General features: G+C 51.5%; 1 protein-coding gene across 2 annotated transcripts; it reads left to right on the top strand.

The window, feature by feature from the left end:
* The first annotated feature begins 3,420 nt into the window (after window positions 1–3,420).
* ZBTB47 (zinc finger and BTB domain containing 47) lies at window positions 3,421–25,340 on the top strand. Of its 2 annotated transcripts, none has more exons than XM_086867114.1 (6): window positions 3,421–3,961; window positions 13,839–15,206; window positions 18,429–18,576; window positions 19,098–19,213; window positions 19,611–19,755; window positions 20,567–25,340. In XM_086867114.1, the coding sequence occupies exons 1-6, from the start codon at window positions 3,959–3,961 to the stop codon at window positions 20,932–20,934; spliced, it is 2,148 nt and encodes a 715-aa protein (XP_086723240.1). In that variant the 5' UTR covers window positions 3,421–3,958; the 3' UTR covers window positions 20,935–25,340. The 2 variants fall into 2 exon arrangements, with proteins under 2 accessions (XP_086723240.1, XP_023777804.2); XM_023922036.2 differs by lacking the exon at window positions 3,421–3,961 and adding an exon at window positions 9,498–9,557.
* Window positions 25,341–27,100: the final 1,760 nt, after the last annotated feature.

The following is a 27,100-nucleotide window of genomic DNA, read 5'->3' on the forward strand; positions in this document are numbered from 1 at the left end:
ATGCCAGGCAGGCAGAGCCATGGTTCCACCTTGGAATTCATCATCCCAGGTCCACTTGGCTCTTCACAGAATCATTTTGGTTGGAAAAGACCCTCAAGACCATCAAGTCCAACCATGAACTGCCAAGCACTGCCACATCCTCCACCAAACTCTGTCCCTGGGTGTCCCATCTACACAAACACCTCCAGGTTCTTCCATGGTTCCTCACAAACCCAGAGCTCTCTGACCATGGTTCCTCACAAACCCAGAGCTCTCTGAGCTCTCACAGGGTCTCAGCTTTCTTCTTGTCCCTTGTCCTTGACAACACTTCCTTCAGAGAAGTCTGAAACTACGGAAATGCAAATGGAATTATCAGTCGTCAGTGAAACCAAAGAAATAGGAACCTCTCCTGGTTTCCCTAAATATTTTCCTCTGGGTTGTTGTGGCTGATCTTTCATTAAAGACCCCTCTGTGACCTTGTGGTTTCCATCTCATGGCCTGGGGATAGAAAGGAAGAGGTAAAGCTACAGGAGATGTCCCTTTTGTGGCCATCACGCTCATGGAAAGTCCCAGGAAGGAGACCCAACACTTCTCCTGTGACAACAACTCCTCTCCATGTGCTCTTGTTGCCAGCTTCTCCAGAACTTTGCCTTCCTGGAGAACCTGTTCCCTTACAGCAACTGAACTCAGCTCTGGACTCTCAGATCCCTCTGTGGACCCTGTTAACCTTTCCTTCATCATTTTTCACAGTCACTGATGCTGTGCAAGGTATGCCAGAGCCATTTCCCAGCCCACAGCCTCCAGGAAGGTTCCAGAACTTCCAGAACTTGGTATGAAGGCACCAAGAGCTACCCTCAGTCAGAAATCCCAGCAGCTGAAGAAGCTCCAAGGCGGGGTCAGTCGCCCACGTGCCCCATTAACCAGCACAACAAAGGCCCCCAAACCAGGCTGGGTGGGATCTCACCAAACTGGCTGGGGTGGGATTTGCAGGAAGCTTCAGGAAGTTGCTTCAGCAAAACCCCACGTAGCCCCTGGGTTGTTGTGGCCAGAAAACCACCTGTGTTTTGTCTCTCAGGAACATTGCTGTGGTCACTGTGCTCAAATTAAGGCTTTCACCCAAGTGTGTCATCGCTTGTGCCCCTCCCGAGGTTTTTCCCCTTGTCCTGGTGGTCACTGCAGGAACAGCTTCTCCCTCATCAGGAAGGAAAACTGCTCCTGGCAAAAACCAGATCTCCATGTGAGAGGTGGGCTCAGCTTCTTCCCAAAAGCCAGGACCTCTTGGTGACCCCCTCAGAGTGGCATCAGGGCTTTGAGCACCCCTGCAGACCTTCATTTCACAGCCGTGAGTTCTGGAGCTCCCTGGTCCCCAGTGCCACATCCACAAGAAGGCCACAGGGATTTGGGCCCTGGAGCAGAGCTGAAATCCCTGTCTCCCACCTGCAGCCTCATCTCAGCCTCACCCCCAATGCTGGCTGCATTTCCAGGAGCTTATGCAGCTTTTCAGAAAAGTTTCCAGGGTAGGAGAGATGTCAGACAGGCCAAACACTCATCTCACAAAAAGCTTTCTGACAGGGACGATGTTCTGGTGGCACTGGCCAGGAATTCTTTCCTGTAGAGCAGTGCAGGGTTGAGAGCGAGAAAGAACACTAAAAAAAAAAAAAATAAATAAAAATAATAAAAAAAAAACAATTAAAAAAAGCTCTGAAATGAAATGAAGGCAGGACGTGGCCACGGGGACGTTACGCAAAGAGCTGCTCACATCTGGAAGAAGTTACCGCGCACGGCAACCGGGGCTGGGTCTAAACAAGTGCAAGACGTTAGCACATGGATGTCTGGGGCTGGGAAGGGCTGGGGGAGCCAGGGGGGCTGGGATGAAAACCCCCAGGGTTCTGGGGGTGCCCCCAGTGCCCTTCAGAGCTGGTGTGCTGCTCTGCTTTTAGCGTGCTGGAAGGGGGTGACATTCTGGGTGGTGTCTGCAGGAGGGTTGGGGGCAGGAATGGGTCTTGGGGGTGGTCACCATCCCAGTGAGCCTCTTGGAGCACCTCCTGGGGCTTTTCCTGTCCTGTCCCGGTGCTGGAGGTGTGGGACTCTGCACAGAGCCTCCACGGACAGCTGGAGCTGCTCCAGCCTTGCCCCCTTGGTCCCCAGAGCGGGGATTTCAGGGTAGCCAGCTCCTGGATGAGGCTGGGGGTGTTGGGATGATAAAATCCACCCTCGCTCAGCATCAGGGAGAGCCAAGCAGAGCCGGGGGTGAAATAATGAAGCTTTGCTTTGTTTTGGAGGGTGCTGGAGGCTGGCTGTGTCCCACAGGCCCTATCCCAGGCCTTGAGGGGGTTTGGGGGACCCCTGTCCTGAATGTTCCTTAGACACCATCCCAGAGGGGGATCCCCATTTCCTCTGAACAGTGGGAGAAACATGCCCAAACCCCCCTTTTGTGACGATTTATGTTGCCTCTTGATGCCCCAAATTGGGGTTTTAAGCTCCAAAAAAACTTGAGGTCTTATTGGGTTTTGGGAGGGGGTAAGGGGTTGTGTGCCTCAGTTTCCCCCTCCACAGCAAGATCCAGAGGGTGCTCCCAATAACCAAATGTATCTTAAATGCTTTTCCAGTGGAGGATCCTCATTCCCTCCAAACAGCAGGAGAACACCCCAAAATCCTGTTTTTAAATATATCAACCTTATTCTACTACAACCCAAACTGAGGTTTTTATGCCCCAAAAAGCCATGGGGTCTTTTTACTGGGTTTGGGGAGGGGTTGAGGGATGTGTGCCTCAGTTTCCCCTTCCACAGCAGGATCCAGAGGGTGCTCCCAAAATTTAATCTGCCAAATCTGCCTTAAACACATCCAGCTGGGGGATCCCCATTTCCTCCAAACAGTGGGAGAACACCCCAAAAATCCCATTTTCAGTAAACAGCTGTTACTCCACAACACCTCAAACTGAGGTTTTATGCCCCAAAAAACCATGGGGTCTTTTCACTGGGTTTGGGGGGGGGTAAGGAGTTTGTGCCTCAGTTTCCCCCGCCACAGCAGGATCCAGAGGGTGCTCCCAAACTCCAAATCTGTCTTAAACACATCCAGCTGGGGCATCCCCATTTCATCCAAACAGCAGGAAAACACCCCAAAAACGCCATTCTATGGCGAATGGACGTTACTCTACGAGTAAAGCGAGGCTTTACCTCAAAAAAAAAAAAAAACAACCCACCCTCGGGGTGCTTTGATGAGGTCGGGCAGGGGCCGTGCGTGCCTCAGTTTCCCCGCCCCAGCGGGATGCCAGGGGACGCTCCCGGGGGATGCTGCGCTGCAAGGGGCGGCTGTAGCGGAGGGGATGGGGTGCGGGGAGAGGGGACACGGGGGTGTCCCCTTGGGGGTGGCGGTGGCTGCTGTCGCTTTAAAGGGGCAGCCGCGGCCCCAGCTGATGCGGCGGCTCCAATCAGCGGCCCCGCGGCTCTTGGCAGCCGGAGCCGCCGCCGCTCCGCATTCCTCCGGCTTCCCAAAAGGGGCGAACATGGCGATGGGCAGGATGAGGTGAAGAGGAGGAGGAGGAGGAGGAGAGGAATACATTAAGAAGAAAAAAAAAAAGAAAAAAACAAAAAAATTTGGAGGAAAAAAAAAAAAAAAAAGGGAAAAGAAAAAAAAAAAAAATTACAAGATAAGAGAGGGGGAGAGGAAAAATATAAAGAGGGAAATACCGGGGGGAAAAAGGAAAAGAGGGACGGGGATGCAAGCAGCGCTGGCGCGGTGATTTCCTTCCCCCCCTCCTCCTCCTCCAAAAGGCGAAAAAAAAAAAAAAAAAAAAGGAAAAAAAGCAGAAATAAGGCAGCCAAGAGAAAAACAAAAAGAAAAAAAAAAACAAAAAAACAAGCCACCAAACCAGCAACCCACCCAACCCACCAAATCCTTGTTTTTTTCATGGAGAGCACAAACCCCAGGCCAGCGGAGGAGGACCGGGACTCCTCAGCGCGGAGACCTTTGCATCAAAATGGTAGAGCCTGAACTCCCCCCTCCTTTTCTGCTTCTCCCTTTTTCTCCTCGCTTTTATTTTCCCTTCTCCCTTCCCCTTCCTTCCTTCCTCCGTGGCTTCCTCGCGCTCCCGGGGCTTTGCCGACTTCCCAAAGGCCTCGAAACTTGCCCAAATCCCGGCCAGGGCGGCGGAGGTGGATGCGGGAGGGGGAGGTTGCATGGGCGATGCTGCATCCACGCGTGGGAGGGTGCGGGGAGGGGGGGGGAGCCGTGGATTTTTATTTTTATTATTTTTTTTTGGGGGGGGGAGGGGGGTGAAATGGGCTCCGAAAAGCGCGGCCCGGCGGGGTTTGGGGTCGGTGCTGTTCTGCTGGGGGGGCTGCATGGGGGTGCCCCCTCCTGCAAGGTGAAAATGGGCTGTGTTTGGTGAAAATGGCATTAAAAACGCGCCCCCCTTTCCTTTGGGGGTGCCTAAGAGGGGGATGGGGGTGCAGAAGGGCCGTGAGGAGGGGTCTGACCCCCGCCTTGGGAGGACCCCAGCCCAGCTCGGGGGTCGCTGGGAGGATTTTGGGGGACGCACACACTTTTGGAGCCCCCAGGCCAGAGGATTTGTTGGGGGGGGGCGGCGCACGAGCTGCCGCTTCCTCGGCCATTCCCATTCCCCGGATGACTCCATCCTTTTGCCAATTCCTGCCCGCCTTCCCACCCCCCCGCCACGGCTGCTTCCCGTCCTGGGCCCCCTTTTCCAGGGGGTCTGGGGGGTCTTGGGCGCTCCCCAACATCCCCGAGGAGCGAGGCTGCGGGGAGGGAGCAGCATCCCCCCCTCTCCGGGTCGGGAACGGGATTTTCCAGTCCTGCTCTTAAATAATAATAATAATAATAATAATAATAATAATAATAATAATAATGCCACCAGAGCTGGGGCTCTCGCCTGCAGCAGTGACCTATTTTATCGGCCGGTGGAGTTTTTTTTTGGGGGGTTAGCTGGAGTTGTGGAGGGCAGGCCTGAGCTGGGAAGATCCACGGGAGATCCCCCTGGGATGTGCCGTGACCTCGGGATCGCCGTTCCCGGTACCTCGGAGCCTCCCCCATCCCTAAAAGTGCGGGGTTGTGGCTGCCCCAGCTCTGGCTCCGTGCCCGTCCTAACGCCCCGGGAAGCGGCCGAGTGGATTTTTGGAAAGGGGAAGAAAGTGCAAGCTTGGAAAAATAAGGGAAGGATGATGGATGGGATGGTGGGATGGGGCTCGGCGCCCCCGACCGCGATACTGGGGTTAAACTGCTCGGGATTGGGTTTGGGGTCACGCTGGGCAGTCACACTCGGCCTGTGAAATTCCTTCTGGCGTGAAATCCCGGCTGAAAGCGCCCCTGCATCCCTTCCCTTCCCAGAGGAGATGCTGAGGGAGCGGGGGGGGCACCCCGGGGTGTTTTGGGGAGCGTCTGATGCCCTGAGGTGGAGATGGAGATACCCAGAGCCCACCCAGGCGAGCAGCCCCGCCAGCAAGACGGGGAAAAGTTGGGAATTCAACCTTCCTTCCACACCCTGCCTCGGCAAGAACCAGAGGAAGATTTGCTTTACAAAGCAAAATTCCTCCTTGGAAAGACACTAAGGGATTTATTATTTTTTAATTTATTTTTTTTTTCTTCTTTTCCCTTGGATCTGTGGTGAAATCTTGCTGGGTGCAAACATTCTGCCTCCAAGAGCGGAGTTTCCCTGAGGATGCTGGCTGTGCTCAGCATCGCTCCTGGGGATTTTCCCAGGGTGGCCGGAGGGTCCCCTTTGCCACCTGGGCTTGGAATGACTTGGAATGACGGCGGAGCTTTGTTCTCCCCGGAAGGAATTAACGGAGCGTTGGGTTATCAGCAGGCGAGATAAGCGGCCCTGTGTTCCTGTCTCGAGTCTGGAGCAGAGACATTGTCACCCCCTCCACAAAAATAACCCGCTGCCGCCTTTGGAGACGGATCCTTTGGAAAAGGGAGGGAGAAAAACGGGAGGTCGGTTACCCGCGAGTTGATTAAATATTGGTTATTTTTAAGATGCAGATTTTTCTGCTGGAGGAAAAATAAGGGGGGGAGGGTGGGGGTGGAAAAAAAAAAAAAAAACAAACCCAAAACCTTTTGCGGATGAACTGAATGTGTCAAAACCTCAGAGGGTCTTTGAAGGTTTTGGGGGAATTGCTGATTTTCCCGTTCTCCCTCCAGCTGGAGGAGAAAACTGAGGGCTCTCCCACGCTGCTGCATTTGTGCCTTTATACAGGGGACCTGGTGATGGCCATGACAAAGTGACTCTCCAGGAAGAGCAAGGGATGTAGTTTTTAATTTGCTGCCACTTTTACTTGGACCCAAAAATGTGGATATCCAGATCCTCTGTGTGGTTTGCATCCCAGATGTCCCCTGACATCCATGGGTCCCTGTAAAACTGGGGGAGTGGATGTTGGTGGGCAGGATGAGCTCGGGGTCAGGCTCTGTGCCTCCTGCCCCTGATTTTTCCTCATTTTGAAGGGAAATGTGTTGTTGGAGTGATTTGTGCAGTGCAGGGATGGCCCCATTGGGTTTCTTGCATGGGGACACCTGAGGACGTGTCCCCGTGCCCTCTGGGGCTGCTGTCCCCTCATCCACCTCTCCTAATGATGAAAACTGGGATGCCTTTGGATATGGGGAAAGACTGGCCATGGTGGCACAGATGTGATGGGTAGAAGGTTTAATTACAATAAACTGTCATTTTTTATTATTATTTTTATGATTACATCTTTTGCCTGGAGCCAGGGCTGCTGACACCCTGTCTGAGTTAAAGCCCTGCTCCCCGAGCTTCTGGAAAAATTGTGATAAGGATAAAAATAATGAATGTTCATAAAAATGCTGAAAGTGTTAGTGATCCTTGATCTGGGAAGCTGGATCTAAAGGCAGATGGCCCATGGCAGGGAAGTTGGAAGAAGAAAATCTTTAGGGTCCCATCCAGCCCAAACCATTCCATGGCTGGATTAGAGGAGCATGCCTGGTGCTTCCCAAAAAGCCCCAGTCAAGGCTGGGTTTAGGATGGAGCAGGAGATAGGGACCATCCCTGGGGTCAGAGCCAGGGCTTGGAGAGAATGCTCTGGGATGGAAAATCCTGCCCAGGATGTTGGGACAGCTTCAGTCTTGGATCTCTCTGGCAAGTTTGTGGTTGGGTCAGGAAATGCTGTGGGTTTAGGGTTTACTGAGGGCTGAGTGTAGGACAAACCCTGGAGGTGCCACATCCCACCACGTTGTTGATCCACCTGGAAGGTCGTGGTGGTTGCCCCAGGGATGGGCACTGTGGTGCCAGGCAGGGGATGGTGCCCTTTGATGGAAACCTCATTCAACAGCACTTGGGAGGAGGCTCCATCCCTCCATCCCTCCATCCCTCCATCCCTCCATCCCTCCATCCCTCCATCCCTCCATCCCTCCATCCCTCCATCCCTCCATCCCTCCATCCCTCCATCCCTCCCTCCCAGGATCCTGGCCCTTCCCAGCCTGGCTGCACATGGCAGTGGGGTGGTTTGGGGTTGTGATGCCTTCAGGCTCTGCACAAGTGATGTGGTGGCTGCTCTTCTGCACCCATCCCTGCTCCTGCACCTGTCCCTGCTCCCAGCCCTGAATTTGGGGTTCCTGGGGGGGATCCTGTGAGTGGCAGGGGGCTCTGATGCCTCCTCCTCAGCCTCGTGCAGCGCTCTGGGCTGGGCAGTGGTCCGGAGCTGGCCCCTGGCGCAGCCGCTTGGCCGACAGCCCGGCTGGGGAGGTCAGCCTTGGGTTTTGTCCTCGTTTCCTCCCTCAATCTTCCCTCTGCTTGTTTTTCTCAGGCAGGGGAGGGAGGGGGACAGTGGCTTTGTGTGTGTGTGCGTGTCCCCTGGGCTCTTCCACCCCGGCAGTGACTCTGTGGGCAGTCCTGCATCCCGCAGGTGGAGGGCAGCATCCCATCCCACCCCATCCCATCATCCCATCCCACCCCATCCCATCATCCCATCCCACCCCATCCCATCATCCCATCCCACCCCATCCCATCATCCCACCCCATCCCACCCCATCCCACCCCATCCCACCCCATCCCACCCCATCCCACCCCATCCCATCCCATCCCATCCCATCCCATCCCATCCCGCCTGCTCCCGTACCAGCGCTGTGGCTCGGGGACATCCCCCTCTGCTGAGGGATGTGTCAGGCCCCCATGGCCTGGCTGTCCTGGCTGCCCTCAGCGTTTGCCAGGGCCGTGCCAGCTCTGCTGAAATCCACCAGCATCCCTTCAGGATTTAACCCCGAATTTGGCTTTGTGCGCCTCTGGGATCACCTGCAGAGCTTTTGCACCACGTGTTGGGCCTGACTGAGCTGCACCCCTTTCAGCCCTGACCGAGGGGACAGGGACACACAGAAAGCTGCATCCATCCAGATTTTGGTGCCTCTGCTCTTTTGGAGGGGTTGGGATTTGTCCTGGGATGAAAATAGTGTGGCGTTGCTGAAGCCTCTGTATTTTTGCAGCAGAGGCTGTGTCTGAGCAGGGGATGGTGCTCGACTTCCCAAGTGTCAGGATGGACTCCCAGGGCTTGGCACTGCCCTCACTGTCACCCCTGGTGGGACAGAGGGACGGTGTCCTCGATGCCATCACAGTGGTGGCATCTCCCAGGAGCAGCATCACCTCACTGGGACAATTTGGGGATGTGGGGTTGATCCATCCATCCTAGGAAGTGTCACAGTGGCCTTGCAGCTCTGTGTGCAGAAGGAGAAAAGCACCCTGATAGGGTTTAAAAAAATTTAAAAATATGAGCGAAATAAAAAACCACGAAGCCATTAACCCTCTGTGGGCTGTGCTGTTGGGAAGGCAGTGCCTGCTCCCAGTGGATGAAGCTTTGTGTTGCTCATCCCCTCATTCTGCTCCTCTCCCCACGCTGCTGGTGACCATGGAGCTTCCAAAAAAACCCCAAATTAACATTTTCCCCTTTGCAAATGTGCCCTCTTGGTTGCAGGGATTCAAGGATGGGGGCAGGAGTTGTCCCTGTTCCTTTGCACTGGTGGGCCTGGTGCTGCTGCCAGCTTCCTGAGAAAAGCATCCCTGAGCCAAAGCCTGTAAACGCTGAATATAATTTAAAAAAAAAATTAGGAACAACCAAAAAGGAGAGGGGGAAAAAAAAAAAAAAAGCCTGGGAAACATCTGACTGTCCCACAGCTGGGTTAATACTGTTCTTCACCCAGCTGGGAGATGTTTTTTGGGGTGTCCAAAAAAGGGGCTGAGCCCCTTCCCCGCGCCTGCTCTGGCTGTAGCTGCACATGGCTCTGCTTTGGGCACCCTGGGACGAGGCAGAGAGGGAAATCAGCGCTTGGGCCGGTGTCAGCAGCATCCCTGGGGCGTGGGGAGCGGGGCCGGTGCCCGCACATCCCGGCGGGCAGGATGCGGCCGCTGCGCGCTCGGGACCGTGCGGGCCGGCGCCTCGCCAGGCGGGGCTGCGCCCGGGCCATTGTTTTCCCTTCCTGCTTGTTTTTCCGGACAACCCTCTCCTAATTAAATAGAAACAGCCGTCGGAGGAGCGAGCAGACCCCACCCCCGGCGCGGTCCCGTGCCGAAAGCACCCAGGGAGCGCTCCCCGGGGAGGGAGGGGACGGCAGAGGTGAAGGTAGGCCGGGGGTGGGAGCTTTGGGATGGGCTGGATCCCTCTGCCGGGTTTCCAATCACCAGAAATGGTTGGTTTGGCAATGGGATGAGCTGCTCGTCCTGGGGCGGCTTCGTCTCGGTGTGTCCTGGTTTGGGGAGCTGCGGGAAGACACGAGCGTCACATCATTTAAAAAAATAAATAAATAAAATAAAATCTTCTAATGGCCTCAAAACTAGGGAGAAAAGGCTGAAGGTTTCATGCGAGGGTGTGGAAGGCAGAGGGCAAGTTGTAGGAGGCCGAGGATTAAAACCGAAAGCGCGAGTGTTTGGGATTTGTAACGATGCCCCTTTGTGTCATCCGAACTAATCTGTAAAAATGGGGGTTTAATGTTATTTCTTTCTTTAGCAAAAATCAAGTTTTGACATTAAATAGTTCCAGCCCAGCTCTTTTGTCCTGAAGTGCAGCAATGTCCAAACTGAGAAGAGGGCATGGGGGACTTCTTTTTTTTTTTGAGGAGCAAGTGCTGACATTGTATTTAGCTCCTTATTAAAGCACTTTTCTTTAATGCAATTTAATACTGAAGGTCAACTATGAATGCTTTGGTGGTTGGAAATGATACAGAAAACCAGATTGCTTTTTTTTTTTTTTTTTGTACATCTTGAGGGTGAAAAATTTAAAGAAATCCCCAAATTTTGTGCTGAATGGAAAGTGGTTCACAGGCAGCTGGCCTTGTCACCACTTAAATGTGAATTTTATGCCCTAACACCCCCTGTCCTTGTGCTTATGTGGGTAAGAATTACCCATGGTCCTTGATGCTGTGGTGATGAGGGCGCTAGAAAGGAATAAACAATTAATTAAATAAATGAGAGGCTGGTGAAGGTCAGAGATGGTCTTCTGGGGAACTGTGGATTTGAGTATTTAAAAATATCCAGAGTGGCCCAACCTTCTGGTCCTTAGGGGAGGTTCAGAGCTGCGGGGAGGTTTAGAGATCTTGTTCTCCATAGCTGCTGGGAGTAAGTGCACTCTGCCGTAGTACATTGATTTAAAGCCAGCAGCAAGCACCTTTTGGGGCAGGTGGTCAGGTGTTGGTGGGGCTGTTTGGGGAAACTGAGGCACATGGCGGGGTGCAGGTGGAAATGGAGCTCGGGCTCCACCTTTCCTGCAGTGGGATTTTTGGTGGTTTGTCTGGAGAGAGGCTGCCCTGCTCCACTGAACATCAGCATCTCCTTCCACCTCCATTCCTTACTCATCCCTTCCTTCCATCCCCTGCCTTCGGGGCTCATCCCACCCCCATCCCTCTCCCCGAGCATCCTCCCCATCCTCTGGCCGTCCTCTTGCCCCAGCAGCTGTTTTGGGATGGGATTTTGGCAGCATCACGTGAAAACTCTTAAAATAGAGCTGGAGGGCAGCGTCAGGGCGGGGAGGGCTGGCTGCAGGCGCCGCCGGCCCCTCGGGGTGCGGAATTCATGGCCACGCTGCTTTCTAATAATTGTTGGGGGATTTTTTTTTTCTGGTGACGCCAGAACCTCGCTTAGAGGTTGGCAGTGTGTGGTGGGGCCCCGCAGGTTTAGGTTTGACCCCGGTTTAGTGCATGCCCAGGGGATGGCCATGGGATGGGTGATCTGCTCCTGGCACTAAACAGAGCCGGAGGGGCAGGGTGGTGATGGTGGAAAACAGAAAAACTCGTGATTCTTTTCTTATTTTTTTTTTTTTTTTAAATATGTATTTTTGACACAAGAAATATCAAAAGGGATATATATCTCAAATATTTGCGTTTTCCCAGAGGAAGAGCACCGGATTTAACCCTCCCATTAATCCCCATTAATCAGGCTTCTCCTCTCCAGCGGAGCCGCAGGGACGGGAGCTGCCGGAGGGGCATTTTGGGGCGATTTGGGGTTTTTCTCGGGATCTCACCCCGGCAGGCGCCTCTTGTCTCGGCCGGGGCTCTGGCTCCGGGCAAGCTCACGAAAAGCATCTGAGAGCAATAAAGAGCAAAAGGCTCCCGCTGACAAGGCAGGGCTGAAGTCACCGGCGGGACGCGGCCAAGACACGCATTGTCCTCTCCGCTGCTGGGACTGATTAGAGCTGCCTGGCAAGGACCGGCGCTGGGTGAGGGATCAGCCCCTTTAGCCAAAAATCCTCCATCCGGAGGGCGAGGAAAAAAACACGGCTTTTGTTTTCCAGGCTGGGCCATGCCGCCCCACAGACCCATTTTCCTCTGTTTTGCACCCATTCCTTCTGCCAAACTTGGGGTATCCTAAATGGGGAATGAGGTGAGATGGATCCCTGGAGGAAAAACCTGAATTTAGGAGGTGTTTTTTTTTTTTTCAAGAGAGAACCTGGCAAACAGCAAACTGCTCTGCTGAATTCCTGCTGTCTCTCCAGTTTTTGATATTTATTATATCCTTAATTATTTTCTACATGTCTTGGGAGGGCTGAACCATCCAAGATCTCATCAAAATGTTCTTGGCAGTGGCGAGAGGCTCAGAAAATGGTGGGGTGGATGGATGTTCCAGCTGGGATGCAGCATTTTGTAACAAATACATATATAAGGAATGTTAATGTATTTATATATTTATATGTTTTTGTGTATAAGTAATTTAACTATATATAAGCATAAATGTGTAAAATATTGAATTTATTAAATATTTATTTATTAAATATATTTAAATTATAAAAAGTATATAAAAATATATAAACACCCAACCCTTTTCCTACCTCTTTGCCCCACTCCAGGCTGCAGAGCCAAGAATTTGGAGCAGAACTGGTTTTTCCATGTTTTCCCCGGGTGCCAGCCCTTGCTGGGGCTCTCCAGGGCTATCAGGACCATGCAAAGCTGAGATCCCAATTGGTTGGATGGGTCGGTTTTGGAGCAGAAATCCAATGAAAATGAAAAAAATTTGGCAGGGAGGGAGAAGAGTTTTTTTGCTTGTTGGGAAAACAGAGAAGAAAACACCCTTTTTTATTATTTAAACATTTTTGTCTGTGTGTGCTTTTGCCTTTGGCAGGAAAAAAAAAAAAAAAAGACAAACAGAACATGTCTTGCTGGAATTTGTGTGTTGATCAAGAGCTGCCATTTGTTCCAGCAAAAAATGGGAGCTGAAAAACTCTTTTTGGAGCAGGAGGTGCAGGATAAACCTGGCAGGTTGGACCCTCTCTCTCTGCCACAGCTCTGCACCATGTCCTTGGTTACATCCTAGGAGGGTCAGGAAAGAGGGAGTTATGGGGTCTGGATCTGCCTCCATCCAGGATTTGTGTATTCAGCTAAGGAAGCAGAGGGAAAAGCTGTGTCCCACCTTATTTTAATAGAGGACACAGGATTTAGGGTGTGGGATATCCCCTGGATTTGGGATGGAGCAGGCAGACTCATCCTGGGGCTCAGGTATGACCAGGAGAACACCAGGGATGGTCTGGACCATGTGTAGTATGCGGGAGTTGGACTAAATACCCAGAAAACAGCCTGGGGAGGGTTGCCAGTCACAGCATTTCCCAGCCTGGGGGTGCTGCTCCCTGATTTGAATTTTTCCAGGTAGTGTCTTTCCCCAGGCAATGGAAAATGAGCATTAAAAAGTGCATAAATCATCCCAATGAATCCAGCTGTGAGTGAGCTGCTGTCATGAGCGAGAGCACGCGGCGTAATTCAGAAATATCAGAGGATATTGGGCTTTATGTAATTATCTGCAGAATCTGGGAGCTAAAAAACCCCTGATTTCCTTTTATTAGGGGGTTAAATCTCAGCAGGTGCCTAAAATTGGCTTCCTGCTTGGGGCAAATATCCACCTGTATCTGCATCTGGTTCAAGAGGTCAAGGCATCCCCTCTCCTCTGTGACATCTCTGAGTGAGTGTGGACACCTGAGCCTGGCTTTGGACTTCCTTGGTGGCCATGGTGCCTCCTACCCACCCTGAAGGGATATCAGTGGGTGCTCGTGTGGCCCTGACCTGCCCTTTACCTCCTTGGTTGAGTCTCCTGGACTCAAGTTGGTGATGGAACTTCCTGGTTGGTGTCTTCAAGCTGGCTCTGGTGGTGGAGCTTCTTGGTGTTCCAAAGCTGGGGCTGGTGGTGGAGCATTTTGGTTGATATGTCCAAGCTGGGGCTGGTGATGGAGTTTCTTGGCTGGTATCTCCAAACTGGGGCTGGTGATGGAACGTTTTGGTTGGCATCTTTGAGCTGTGGCAGGCAGTAGGGTTTCTCAGGTGGCATCTCTGACTTGAGAGTGCACGGACAGGGACGAATGGCATGGCCAGAAGGGTTTTTTTGGGAGAAAGAGCCCTGAATGATTTTACTTTTTTCCTCCCTACAGCTGATAGTCGAAAAAACGACTGACTACCCTTCGGCTGAGTACTCCCTGGTGGAGGATGTAGCCCTCCACTTCACGTGTTTGATGGACAGACTGAACGAGCAGCGCCTCTTTCAGCCGGACCTGTGCGACGTGGACATCGTGCTGGTGCAGCACAAGAGCATCTTCCCGGCGCACAAGGGGGTCCTGGCAGCCTACAGCCAGTTCTTCCACTCCCTCTTCACCCAGAACAAGCAGCTGCAGCGCGTGGAGCTCTCTCTGGAGGCCCTCACCTCACAGGGCCTCCAGCAGATCCTCAACTTCATCTACACCTCCAAGCTGCTCGTCAACTCCTGCAATGTGCAGGACGTGCTGAACGCGGCCGCCGTGCTGCAGATGAACAACATCGCGTCCTCCTGCCAGGACCTGCTGGACACCCGCTCGCTCAGCCTGGCCACCGACATGGCCCTGCCCGCCGAGGGCTGCGCCGGACCCCCGCCCTACTACTGCGAGATCAAGCAGGAGGTGGACGCCCCCCACCCCAAAATCTACGCCCGGGAGGGCAACGACCCCTTCTCGGTGCGGGTGGAGGATGGGACAGGCAGTGGGACGCTCCCGCCCGGCCAGGCCAAGCAGTACTACAAGGAGGAGAAGGATGGAGGTCCCGGCGCTGTCTGTAAGATGGAGGGTGAGGAGTCCGAGGAGGACCTGGACAGCCAGGGCTCCTACAACCGGGAGCAGATCATCGTGGAGGTGAACCTCAACAACCAGACCCTCAACGTCTCCAAGGGCACGGAGGGGAAGGCGGCCGCCAGCGAGGCGGCCGTGATGGGGCGGCCGGACGGGGATGGGCGCGACACGGAGGAGGACGGGGAGGAGGAGAATGAGGAAGGGGAGGAGGAGGAGGAAGAGGAGGAGGATGCAGAGGTGGGGGAGGAGGAGGAGGAGGAGCGCAGCGAGGAGGAAGACCTGGAGGAGACAACAGAAGAGGAGGATGATGACGATGAAGATGCCTCAGAGATGAAAAGGGAAAAGAGTGCACAGCCCCGCAGGGGCAGCCGGGCATCCAAAGCCGCTAAACCTGCCATGGCAACCAGGTCCCAGGAGATGGCCAAGGTGGAAGAGGAGGAGGAAGAGGAGGAAGAAGAAGGCCAAAGGGGAAGGAAGAGAAAGAAGGAACAAGACGGCTTGGGCCAGAAGGTGAAGCTGGAGGAGAAGCAGCATTATCCGTGCAAGAAGTGTCCCCGGATCTTCAACAACCGCTGGTACCTGGAGAAGCACATGAACGTCACGCACAGCCGGATGCAGATCTGCGACAAGTGCGGGAAGCGCTTCCTGCTGGAGAGCGAGCTCCTGCTGCACCACCAGACCGACTGTGAGAAGAACATCCAGGTGAGCATGGATCCATCCAGGGCATGGATCCCACCAGGGTGAACATCCCACCAAGGGGGAAATACCTTACCCCGGGGTGGAGCATCCCACTAGAGATGGATGTCCCACCAAGGGGAAATACCCCACCAAAGTGGATGGATGTCCCATTGAGGTGAGGACATCCCACCAAAGGAGGAGCATCCCACCACTGTGGGACATCCCAGTGAGGACACCATGGAGGTCATCCCATCCAGCTGCACCATGGGATGGGCTCGTGCTCAGGAAATATTGATGTTGCAGTTGGCACATGGCAGTTGGGAGGGAACCTTCCTTCACTCATGACTTGTATTCAGACTCAGGAGGGTCCTGCAGTGGCCTGGAATCAGAGGATTTGTGCCATCCCCTTGACTGGCTGGGTGGAAACACAGAGTTAATTTTTGAGGAGTAATTTTTCTTTTGAGTTTATTCAGTTAATCTGGATAAAACTCTGTGAGCCCCTGATGGAGACACACTCCAGCGTTCCCACCCAGGCTGAACCCATTTTAGCTTAATTTGAAGATTTGCTGACAGGAGTTAAAATGGTTTGAATCTGCCTTTTGTGCTTTTTTTGTGTGTATTAGCAAATATGTGAGTGCATTTGACGTCCGTGCACGGCTCGGGCTTGATGTGGCCTTCCCCTGTGCTAATGAGATTCTGTGTTGGCAAATTGACTTCGCTAAATCAGTGCAGGTTTGGGGGGATAGGGAGGCACCCAATCAGAGCAGCAAACATGTGTTCCTGAAGATCCCTCCAAATTCCCGTCTCTTCATTCCTGATGAGCTGTTTCACAGGATGCTGCTGCTAATAATTACAAATATGCCAATTTATGGGGAGCTTCTCCCATCACCCTTCCCTCCAGCAACCAGATTTTGAATGATCTCACAGCTCTCCTTGATGAAGATAACACAACCCAAGTGCTATTGGGGCCCTTCACTGGTGGCATCCCAAACAAAATAGGGAATGAGGCAGATCTTGGAAAGCAGGGAAGATGGAAGCAGGAACAGTCTTGGCTCATAGGTGAAGCAGTCACTGACCTTTTGGTGCATCTTCCTAACAAATTCACAGTGCAGAAGTTGCTTTTTTTTGATGCTTTTTCCCAGAATGGATGAGTGTAGCTCAAATACCTGCATGGTGGTGGCTATTTCAGAGCCCAACATAAAATGTAGGCAGATAAAAAGGAGTTTTACCAGAACGTTTATTTAGCTTCATCTGCTTTCCAGGTGGATAACATGGGGCTGTCTCCTCCTTGCTTTTTGTTTTGCCTCTTCCTTTTTATCCCTTTTCCAGATCATTTTGGAATAGGATGAACCACAACTGCCTGTGTAGTGACCTCCTTCTGTGGAAAAAGGGATCATTGTCTCCCATGTAATTGAGCATTTTTAATTTTACAAATAGCCAAATCCACTCCATTTGCTCTGATAATATTTAATAACTATATCAACATCCCATGGAATTATGTCTGGATGGAAAAGGAATTTTTTTCGTCACTCTGCTTATAATAGCTTTTATTTCTTGTGTTTTAATCAGATCCATGGAGGGACTATCCATCTTTTCCTGGTTTGGTCTGCTGCTTTGTTTTCCTGGTTTTTTTCCCAAATTTCATCCATAAAGCTTTAGGATTTAAGCACCATCCTGCTCCCTGTGTTCTTTCCCCATCTCCATAATGTTCACCCTACCTCTATCACCTGAAAAGTGATTCATCCTTTACTTCATTGAGTTGTCCCTCAAAGTCTTTTTTTTTGGCCAGCTTCAGTGTGATTTTCCTTTTAACCTGCAAAAATTTATATCCTCATTTTTTCCCCCCTCATTTAGACATTACTTCCATATTTTTGAGTGATGATTTGTTGCAGTAAGTGAGGACACAGAGCTCAGCCCTTCAGGGTGTTTGGCCCCAGCCCTGGGGGTTTTTCTATCTCTGCTGCTTTCCCTTTCCCTTTCATTTTGAAATTCCCCTGCCTCTTTAATTTTAAGTGGAGAAAATGGATATTGATGTGTGTTTGATATCAGGCTCTAATCCTGAATTTGCTCTGAAATATCCCTTAAAATGAAAATAAAGCTGTTCTGGTCCATGGAATATTTGGGAATAGCAGGACTTGGAGGACTACTTATGTTGACATTTGAGCATAGCAAGATGAAGATCATGAGGCTTGGGAATGGCTCTGTGACCCTAATTTTTCCTTTGGGACACGTAAATATAAATATATACGGAAAAATACTGTGACTTCACAGCATAATGGTGTGTTTTCCACGATATCACAGCAAAATTTTGTTGAAGCCCATCAAGGAGCATCTGTTCCTCTGGGAAGGAGGAGAAGTGGAGGAATCCCTCCCCAGGTTCACCAGTACAATTCAGCTACGTTGCTGCAAGATGCCTTCAAGGCGTGAATTATTTTCTCAACAAATCTGCAAGGAGAGAAGGGATGGTTTTATCCCTGTTGACAGGGATAATAAGATAAGAGGAATTTGAGCCATGGAAAGGTAAAGGGGAAGGAGCTGACCCTTGGCTCCTGGCATGGTTTCCTTTGTGGACATCTTTCTCCTGCGTTTTCCCGAGCACTGAACTGTCTCCCGTGCTTCCAAGAGGTCTCACACAGAAGTTGGAGCTTTTCCTGGGAACTTCCAGAGGAACAACGAATTTGTTGGAGCTGAAGTGATTCTCTACCTTAGCTTTTTGGGGAAGATTTTGCACGTCCAATTGTTCTTCTTGTGCTGATGGACAGGTGGTTTGGGTCCATTTTGGTCCTTTTGGATATCATGGAGTCATAGGTCTGTTTGGAAAACCAATTTAGTGGTGAAGTATCCATAATATCTGCTGAAGACTGAAGTTGTACTGCCCTGGCTTGGGATTCTCCTTATTTTTATGTTTTTTGCAAATTTCCAATGTACAGAGGTTTGGGATTATTTTATTTAACATCTTCACTTAGGAATAAATTCCCAGTTGGGAATAGGGCATGAGCTGTCGCTTATCCAAGTCCTGATACCACCACTGATGGAGATTCCACATCCTTCCCTGGAAGGTCATTGTCCCTTGCTCATCCCATGGATAGAAATATGAAGTTTGGAGGTTTTGAAGTGACAAGGTCTGTATCAGACTTGCTGGTTGTTATGATTTTTGATATCTGCTGTAGCTTTCACAGTGATGCTCCCTTTCCATGGATGAAGCTGCTTCCCCTGCTTCCCTGACCATCTCCTGTGTCCTTGCAGTGCGTGACATGTGGGAAGGGGTTCAAGAAGCTCTGGTCTCTCCACGAGCACAACAAGATCGTCCATGGCTATGCAGAGAAGAAGTTCTCCTGCGAGATCTGCGAGAAGAAGTTCTACACCATGGCCCACGTGCGCAAACACATGGTTGGTGAGTGTGGGAGGCACCACGGGGGGATCTTGTTGGGGGTGTTGGTCCACCAGTTTGACAATGAAAGGTGTTTTCTGTTGTTGCCATGCTGGATGCTCAGGGCTGGGCTTTCTCACATCCCCATCTTGAAATTTGGCCTGTTATTCACTGCTGAATGAACGTCTGCTCAGTGCTGGGTTTGGACTTGGTGCTGGGAATCCCATTTATTTTATTGATCATAAGTGATCAGAGGAAGGTTTGAAGTGTAACCAGTGTAAAAGGACTGGGCCACGCCAGTGCTGGGCTTTGAAAAGCAAACTGCATGTGGCAATGGAGGTTGGGTCCCTGGGCCTTGGAGCCACCAAAGAGATCCAGAAGAACGGGGGTTTGGAAGGGAAATGCTTGAAAGTTTGATGCCATATATCTTCCAGAGATGTTTTGGGTTTGCTGGGGCTGGGCACTGGGAGCCACAGCTCCCAGGGTGTGGGGAGATGGATGGTGGAGGTGTGTGGAGGCTCCTGACCTGCTCCTGTCCCCACCAGCACACACCAAGGACATGCCCTTCACCTGCGAGACCTGCGGGAAGTCCTTCAAGCGCAGCATGTCCCTCAAGGTGCACTCGCTCCAGCACTCCGGGGAAAAGCCCTTCAAATGCGAGGTAAGGTCCTGGCTGTCCCCCTGGCTGTCAGCCTCTCAGACAAGGGCAAAAACTGATCTGGGGAAAGATCTTCCACTCCTTGGGACTTCCACTGTGCTTTGTGCCGGTGCAGCTGTAGGGATGATCCCGTGCTTTTCCAAACTTTGCAGCATCTCCTGGTTTGAGGGCCCCACCAACTTTATGATGAAACTTGTCCAATGCCAGGATCTGGCCCCCAGTACCCGAACTTTGCACCCACCCCAAGCCCATCCAGCCTGCAAACCTGGCTGGGCATGTCCCAAAAAGCTTGTTGTGGGGGGTTTCCTGGAGGGAAAAAAAGGGATTTCTTTGCTGCTGGTGATTTGAGGGGAATGTGGGGGTATTTTGGGTGCTCATCAACAACTCCTTGCCCCCGCAGAACTGCAACGAGCGCTTCCAGTACAAGTACCAGCTGCGCTCCCACATGAGCATCCACATCGGCCACAAGCAGTTCATGTGCCAGTGGTGTGGCAAGGACTTCAACATGAAGCAGTACTTTGATGAGCACATGAAGACACACACAGGTGAGGACCCCCCTTGCCTGGTCCCAGATCCCATCAGTTAGGCTCTCCCTGGAAAGAGTGATAGGATGGGGGTAACATCTCTGGGTGGGTGACAGGATAGGGTTTTTGGGGGCGCTGGTAAGGCTCCAATGAATTAATTTGAGACTTTTGGAAGGGCTTGAAATAATCTCTGAGCTGGACACACAGGAGAAATACTAACAAGAGGTCAAAACAACACAAAGGTTTGCTGGCAAACCTTGAGGAAAATCAGGGAGCTTTGGCAAAAGACTTAGTACAGCATTCAACCAACATAAAACACTTCTCACTTCATTAACTTGGCCCATTCAGTTTAGCAAACTATAAATACATTTGATGTTAAGGTACTCAAAATATTCCAAGGAGAGGGAATTAGAAGAAGAAGAAAAAAAGACAAAAAAGATATAGAAAAGTACATATATAGCTACCTACTCCTGGGTTCAGACAGAACTTCCAAGACAAAGGCAGGGTCTAGATGAACCTACGTGATGGCCTGGTGTTTGGCTTTAAATACCCCTTGGTCCTCGAAGGCCTTTCTCTCACCTGGGACTTGTGGTCTTTTGGCCCCTCGGGAGGTGGATTAGGGGAGTGTGGAGCACTGCCTCCCCGTGTCCCATGATTGACAGACACTGCCAGGCTGGGATACAGGCTCTGGGGCTGGGATGTGGGGCTGTTCACTGCCTCACGAAGGCAAGGCACACACACGCACCCCCAAACGTCTCGAGACATCAGATCTTTCCAGTCTCTGACAGCCAGCCTAACCAGCAGCTTCTCACCCCTTTTCTCCTGCCCTCAGGAGAGAAGCCCTACATCTGTGAGATCTGTGGGAAGAGCTTCACCAGCCGCCCCAACATGAAGCGGCACCGCCGGACCCACACCGGGGAGAAGCCGTACCCCTGCGACGTCTGCGGCCAGCGCTTCCGCTTCTCCAACATGCTCAAAGCCCACAAGGAGAAATGTTTCCGCGTCAGCAACCCCTTGGCTTCGGACACGGCCATCCCCCAGCCCGCCACCAGCCCGGCTCCGCTGCCCCCCGGCCCCGGCGTCTCCCCCCTGCCCCTGCCGCTGCTCCATCCTCTTCCACAGACCCTCCCTCCTCCTCCTCACCTACCACCACCCCCTCCCCTGTTTCCCGCGGGGAGGATAAATTCAAACAACAATTAGGTGCCCCTCACCCTGGCCATGCGCCTGCACGGACTGCTCTGCCCTTCGGGAACGCCTTTCCCCCGGGGAGCCAAGGCTTTGCTTGCTCTCTACCCCCCTTCCTCCTCATTTTGGGGTTGTTTTGGGTTTTTAATCCTTTTTCTCACCCGTCATTCTCCGCAGAGAGGGGGAGCAGGAGGAAGCCCCCCCAAGGAGCATGGGTGTTGGGGGGAAACCACCGTCTGTCCATAAGGGTGTAGCTAAAAGGTGTCACTCTCCATTTCATCTTCCCACACGCCGGTTTCATCTTCCTGCTGGGATGTTGGTGAGGCTGGGAAGAGCAGGATACGGCCTTGAGCTTGCTGGCCGGTGCATCAATATTTCTAAGCTGAATTCTAGTTAGTGGTGCTTGAATCCCTGTACTGTAAAGCTGGTCTTTCAAGTCAGGCTCTTCACCCACAGGGAGGTGGGCACACCAGAGGAGCCCGCCACTGCCAGCCCTAGTGGCCTGTGGCAAGCGAGCAGATGTCCTCATTGGAAAGCCATTAGCATGCTCTTGTTAGCAGCCCTTGACACGTCTTCCTTCCCCACAACAGGTTTTCCTCCTCCACAGGCAAAAGCACAAACACCCACCTTGCATCTCCGGGCATCGACAGCTCACTGTCTGTTCAGTTTCGGGGTGCCCTAAGGGAGCTGGGTTATGGTGTGACCTTTCTGCTAATCCCAGCAGGAGCTGGGCTCCTGGGGATGCTCTGGAGTCAGGGAGCTGTTCCTGGGAGAGCTCAGATACCTTTGGGACTGGCAGGAGGGTAGCCTGGGACAGAGGAGCAGGACGCTTCTGTTTCTCAGCAGAATCGGCCCAGAATAGTGCCTTAACAATCCGAATAAACCCCTGAGGGACGGGTGAGCTCCAGCTTGGTCCTGCTGCAAGGTTCACAGCTAGAGCAAGACTGTGTTCAGCCTGGGGATGATGATGTCCCAATCTCCAGTTTGTTGCCTGCATTTGCTCTCCCAAGCTTCACTTCTCCTTGTGGTGCTGGCATCTGTTGCCCTGTCCTGGTCTGGGGGGACCAGAGGGGACCAGCGAGGGCTGTGGTTGTTTTGGTGATGCCCTGGGGTGTTGCTTAGTGCTTGTTGAAGATGTTGAAGTTGAGCTGGTCTTTGGTTTCACTTAGAAATAATATGGCTGGCTTCATGCTGAGGAGGAGAAGAGGAAGGCTTTTCTGTCACCTTTCTGTTGGGCACTGAGGCCTCTTGCTGCTGTGTTCTGCCCCAGGGTGCCATGTATCGTCCTGACCATGGCTGTGTGCTCCCTGCCTGGGGAAGTGTCCCCTTTGGAGTCAGAGAGCACCCAGCATGGGCAGAGAAGGGTTGCCAAGAGGTGGAGGATGTTCCAGTTGATCCTGTGCTTCTAAAGTCAGTGTTGAGGTCACCTCTGGGTCATGTCATGGAGGAGGTGGTGGAAGCACTGTCGGTAGGTAAGAAGGAAAGAGGTCACTGAGTGGGCTGCTGGAGCCTTTTCTCATATGCAGCTTGTGCTGGGTGACAGCAGAGTGCTGGGGACAGAGATCCACATCTGGTTCTGTGAAAAGTCTTGGTGTTTCATCTCCTGGACCAAATCAGCAAAGCACTTGGGCAGTGTTGAGGCTGTCCCTGCGGAGATGGGTGGGTTCAGCCACATGCTCAGGGGCTTTGCTGACTGGGGACATGCAGGACCCTGATGGGGACAGGACTGGGGAGCATCTGCTGTTCTCCTGAGGGCTCTTTGAGGTGACTGGTGTGACCTCCTGCCGACAGGGGCCCCAGTGGTGCCTGGCATCTTGGGAAAGCTGACTGATGTTAGCATTTTGGAGCCACAAAGTCCTTTTCATCTTCATTTTGGCTGGGATCCTGTGGATGCCCAGCACGGCTCTCAGTACTGGTGAGCTCACCCCCATCTCCATCTGCTCTGAGAACGAGGAGGTTGCTGTGGCAGAGCTGCCTCACCATATTGACCTTCTCAGGTGGTTCCAAAGGCTTCTCTGCAGTCCCCCTCCATGACCCTGGGGCTGATTGGAATGGTGTAAAGCCTTCTCAAACACACCTGTGGGGGATGAAGGCTCTTGGGGCCATTGGCTGTCTGAAGGGACCATGACCCATACTGGAAGATATTTGCTTTAGAGAAGCATTCAGTGAAACCCGTGGAGGTGTTGGAGTGGTGAATGCTGTCTCCTCCTCTGCTGCCTCCCAGATCCCATCCCCTTGGGCTTCCTTGTGCTTCTCTCCCCTCACACTCAGCCTTGAGACAGGATGGGAGCGCTGTGCCCCAAGGAGGGCTCACTTTGCTTTTTTGGTCTTCTGTGATGAAGTCCATCAGCTGACAAATTTTCCCCCATGTAAACACCCACACCGACATTGTGCTCCCTTTATTCCACTCACCTGGAGGTGGTTTCCCTGTTCCTGTCCCAGTTCATCCTCTCCCAGTGAGGACCTGCCCCCCCTGGACATCTCTGTGAGATGAGAGCACTTCCTTGAGGCTGGAAGCCCAGCAGAAAACCCAGTGACTGATCCCAGCTGCGTCTGATCCCCTTCGAGAGCCTGCTCGTGGAGCCACTTGGAGATGTTGAGATGTGACCATGCACACAGCACTTTGGAGAACCAGATCCCTGCTGCTCCTTCCCCTCTCCAAGGCCTGGGTAGTTCCCAGGAGTCCTACAAGGCCTCTGAGCCCTTTTGTCTACACCCTGACTCAGCCCCAGTGTGTCTTCATGTCTGGTTTTCATTCGCATACTAAGAGCTCAGACGAGTCGCTCCCGCAGTGCCTCGTCCATCCTGGATCCATCCCAGCTGGCACTGTTGCACCCCTTGGGGTTAGACAGGGCAGGAGGCAGGAGAGTTGGGTCCGTTGTTTTCAAGCTTTTTATGCTTTATTTTAATTTTTTTTATTTTTTTTTTTTTTTAAACTCTTGCACCTTAATCTCTCACATCCCTTCTTTGACAGACCGCGAGGGTGGAGAGGGGCTTGATTTCCATTACGCAGTTCCTGAATACGCCGTAACGCAACATTCAGCTGACAGCTCTTCCCACTCACCTAAACCCCAGACCTATCTGGGTTGGAATTTTTTTTCCCCCCCACGCTCCACCCTTCATTTGAACTTTGGGGAGGGAGGGAATCATGTGGGGAGGGTCATTTTTCGGTTTCTATATCCCAGGAGCCTGGTAGCACAGACCAGTTCGCCTCACGTATCCATGAGGCACAGCTGGCCCTTTGGACCACAGCCATAACCCTGGCGCGGTGGGAAGGTGATGGATAGATGGATGGATGGATGGACAGGTGGGAACGGCTGTGACAGTGCAATAGAGACGAGCATCCGCTGCTAGACAACTCCTCTGAGGTGACTCTTGGTTTGCCCGAAGTCAGGAGGGAAGGACAGACGGACAGATGCCCTTTGTTCACACGGACGGCGAGAGCTTCCCCACACGCAGCCCTGCCTAGAGACACGGAACCACGACGGGAGTTGGGTTGAACTTACAAAGGAAGAAAATAATAATTTTAAAAAAAGGAGGAAAAAACCAATAGGAATAAGAACAACCTCTGTAGCATGGAACTCGAAGGAAATGAATGAAACCCCAAGCACTTGCCTCAAAACTAGTTTCTCATGCCTGGTGTTTGGCTCTGTATTATTTTACGGCATTCAGTATCGGTTGCCCAAACATGCCAAGAGTGTATTGGTGGCTCTACAAGTGTGAACAAACTAAATGAAGCACTTTATTCTGTATAGATTAAGGGAAGGCGGGGAGGGGAAGCTTGGATGCTTTTCGGAAGCGTCTTAAGTAATGTTCTAGGAAATGTATTATTATTATTATAATTACTTTTTTTTTTTTTATGACCATGTGTAATCAATATATGTTTATCTTTAACTCCAAGTACAGCAGTTACTCTCTTTGGGATGGTGTGAGGAGGGGGAGGCTGAGATGGTTGGATTAGTCCATCCCCATGGGGCCAACTGAGGCAAGTCATTGTCTACCGCAGGAACGGGCGAGTCTTGCTTCATCGATGGTTCCGTTGGCCAATGTCCAGGAGGTCCCAAGAGGTTCATCAAAGCCACCTCCCAGGGTACAACTCCCAGTCAGACATCCCCATCCCGAGCCATCTTCTGCCTGGGAGTGCTGGGGCTGCTCTCTGCACTGCCCACGAGCATGACGAGTCACAGTAGGGAGGCTGGTTTGGGTTGTCCCTCGAGGCCAGGTCCTTGGCCATGCTTTGAAATCTGCTTTTGGCCTCTCACCAAGGCACGTTGGGGCTCACTGAGCTCTGAAATTGGTGAGAGGTCAGAACTGGGCCTTTCCACTGCGTTCTCCCAGTCTGGAAGTGTTATGACTGTTACCAAAGAGGTTGCAAGTGGAAGGACTGAATCAATAAACGATTTGTCTTTTATAAAAGAAAACCAAAAGCTCCACCACTTTCTTTGTTACCTTAATTTTGCTTTATCTTTCTTTCCCCCCCCCCCCTTTTTTTTTTTTCTTTTCTTTTAAAAGGGTTTTTTCAGGCAACTGTGTGAGCAGTCAGAGACGGGGAGGATGAGTTTCCTATGGAATGTTGACTGCTGCCACCGCTTCGCATGTATAGGCTCTGTGTCGGGTTTGGTGGGAGGTGTGTGCGTGTGTGTGTGAGACAACTTGACTGTTGTGGGGCCAACAAAAACAGAGCTTTCCAGGGAAGGGTGATGAGTGGATAGAAGAAGAAATTCGGTTCTTACAGCCCTTGGGTAAGGACTGAGCACCTGGTCCTGCTGGCTCCATCAGGTCAGTGTGAACTCTCAGTAGGGGCTCTCTGATCTCCTCTATTGGCAGTGGAGAAACCAATGAGCACATCCCAAAGCACCCAGTGCCCTAATTAATTTGAAACGGAGCAGGGGGATCCTCGCCAACAATATCAGCATGGATATTGGGAAGACAATGGAAGAAGAGACAGCTTTCCCTCAGCCTTTGGATGTAGTCTTTGCTACTCTCATTATCTGTACCTGTGCCACTGAAGCTGTTGCATTTGAGCCAGGAAAACACCAGGCAGCAGTGAGGAGTGATGTCCCTCTGAGCGTTCCTGGCGGCATTTCTTACCTGTGATGGCCTCTAAACTGACACAGCCTCTTGGAAATGTGGAGGAACATCCCCAGGCCACACCTTCATTTGGTTATATCCAACTTTTCCTCCTTCCTCGGACCAACATGTGCTGAGATTTGCCTCTTGTTGCTCAGGCAGTGGGATATTTCAAGTTCTCCTGGGTCTTGTTCTACAACAGCTATTTTTCCTTTTATAGTTTCCTGCATCTCCACAGCTTCATAATCAATGTGAACAACACGTGAGCACCACACTCCTGCTTATTTTAAACACTTTGAGCCTTTATCAGGGACCACATCACAACAACTCATGGAAGGTCAGCAGCATTCTCCTGCTGGCTTCAAAAGCTCAGAATTCCTCCAGGAGAGACAAGAAATGTGGCAGGAGGTGAGTTGGGGTTTAAACCTCTATTAGGATCATCAACAGCTTTCCAGCCTGCATTCAGCAAGAAGAGCTGAAGCAAAGGTCACGGACTCACAGAACAATTTAAGGCTGGAAAATACTTCCAAGATCACTGATTCAACCTTTGACCAATCACCACCTTGTCAACCAGACCAGAACATTGAGTGCATCTTCCAGGGATGGCGCTGCTGGAGGCAGGAGGTGGTATCCTGACACTGCAATAAATGACTTTAAAAATGGTTATTCTATGCAGGGATTATATTTTTAAAAAAAAAAAAATTTCTTAATTTTTTCTTTCTTTTTTTTATTTTTTTTTTCTGACAGAAGCTATTTGGAAGATTCATCTTTAATTAGCTTGGGAATTGTCTACATTAATTTCTGCAGAAATAGACAGAAGGTGTTTATTTCTTTTCCGTGCATTTTTCACACCTATGATTGTTTCAATGATTTTTTTCCCCTCTTTTTTTTTTTTTTAAGCTACTTTGTGACAGCCAGTCACCTTGGATTTCTTTTTCTTCTGAAATATTTCATTACCGTCCTGATGTGATTGTCCTTTAAGGAGCTTATCCTCTAACTTCCTAAATCCTTCAAATGAAACCAGGACAAGACTCTGGGTCCCTTGAATTCTTTTTCTTGAATTCTTTTTTCTTTCCAAACATGTTTTCTCCACAACTGCATTTTTATCTAG

This window comes from Cyanistes caeruleus, chromosome 1, assembly GCF_971803275.1.
Source record: "Cyanistes caeruleus chromosome 1, bCyaCae1.hap1.1, whole genome shotgun sequence".
NCBI classification, from domain to species: domain Eukaryota; kingdom Metazoa; phylum Chordata; class Aves; order Passeriformes; family Paridae; genus Cyanistes; species Cyanistes caeruleus.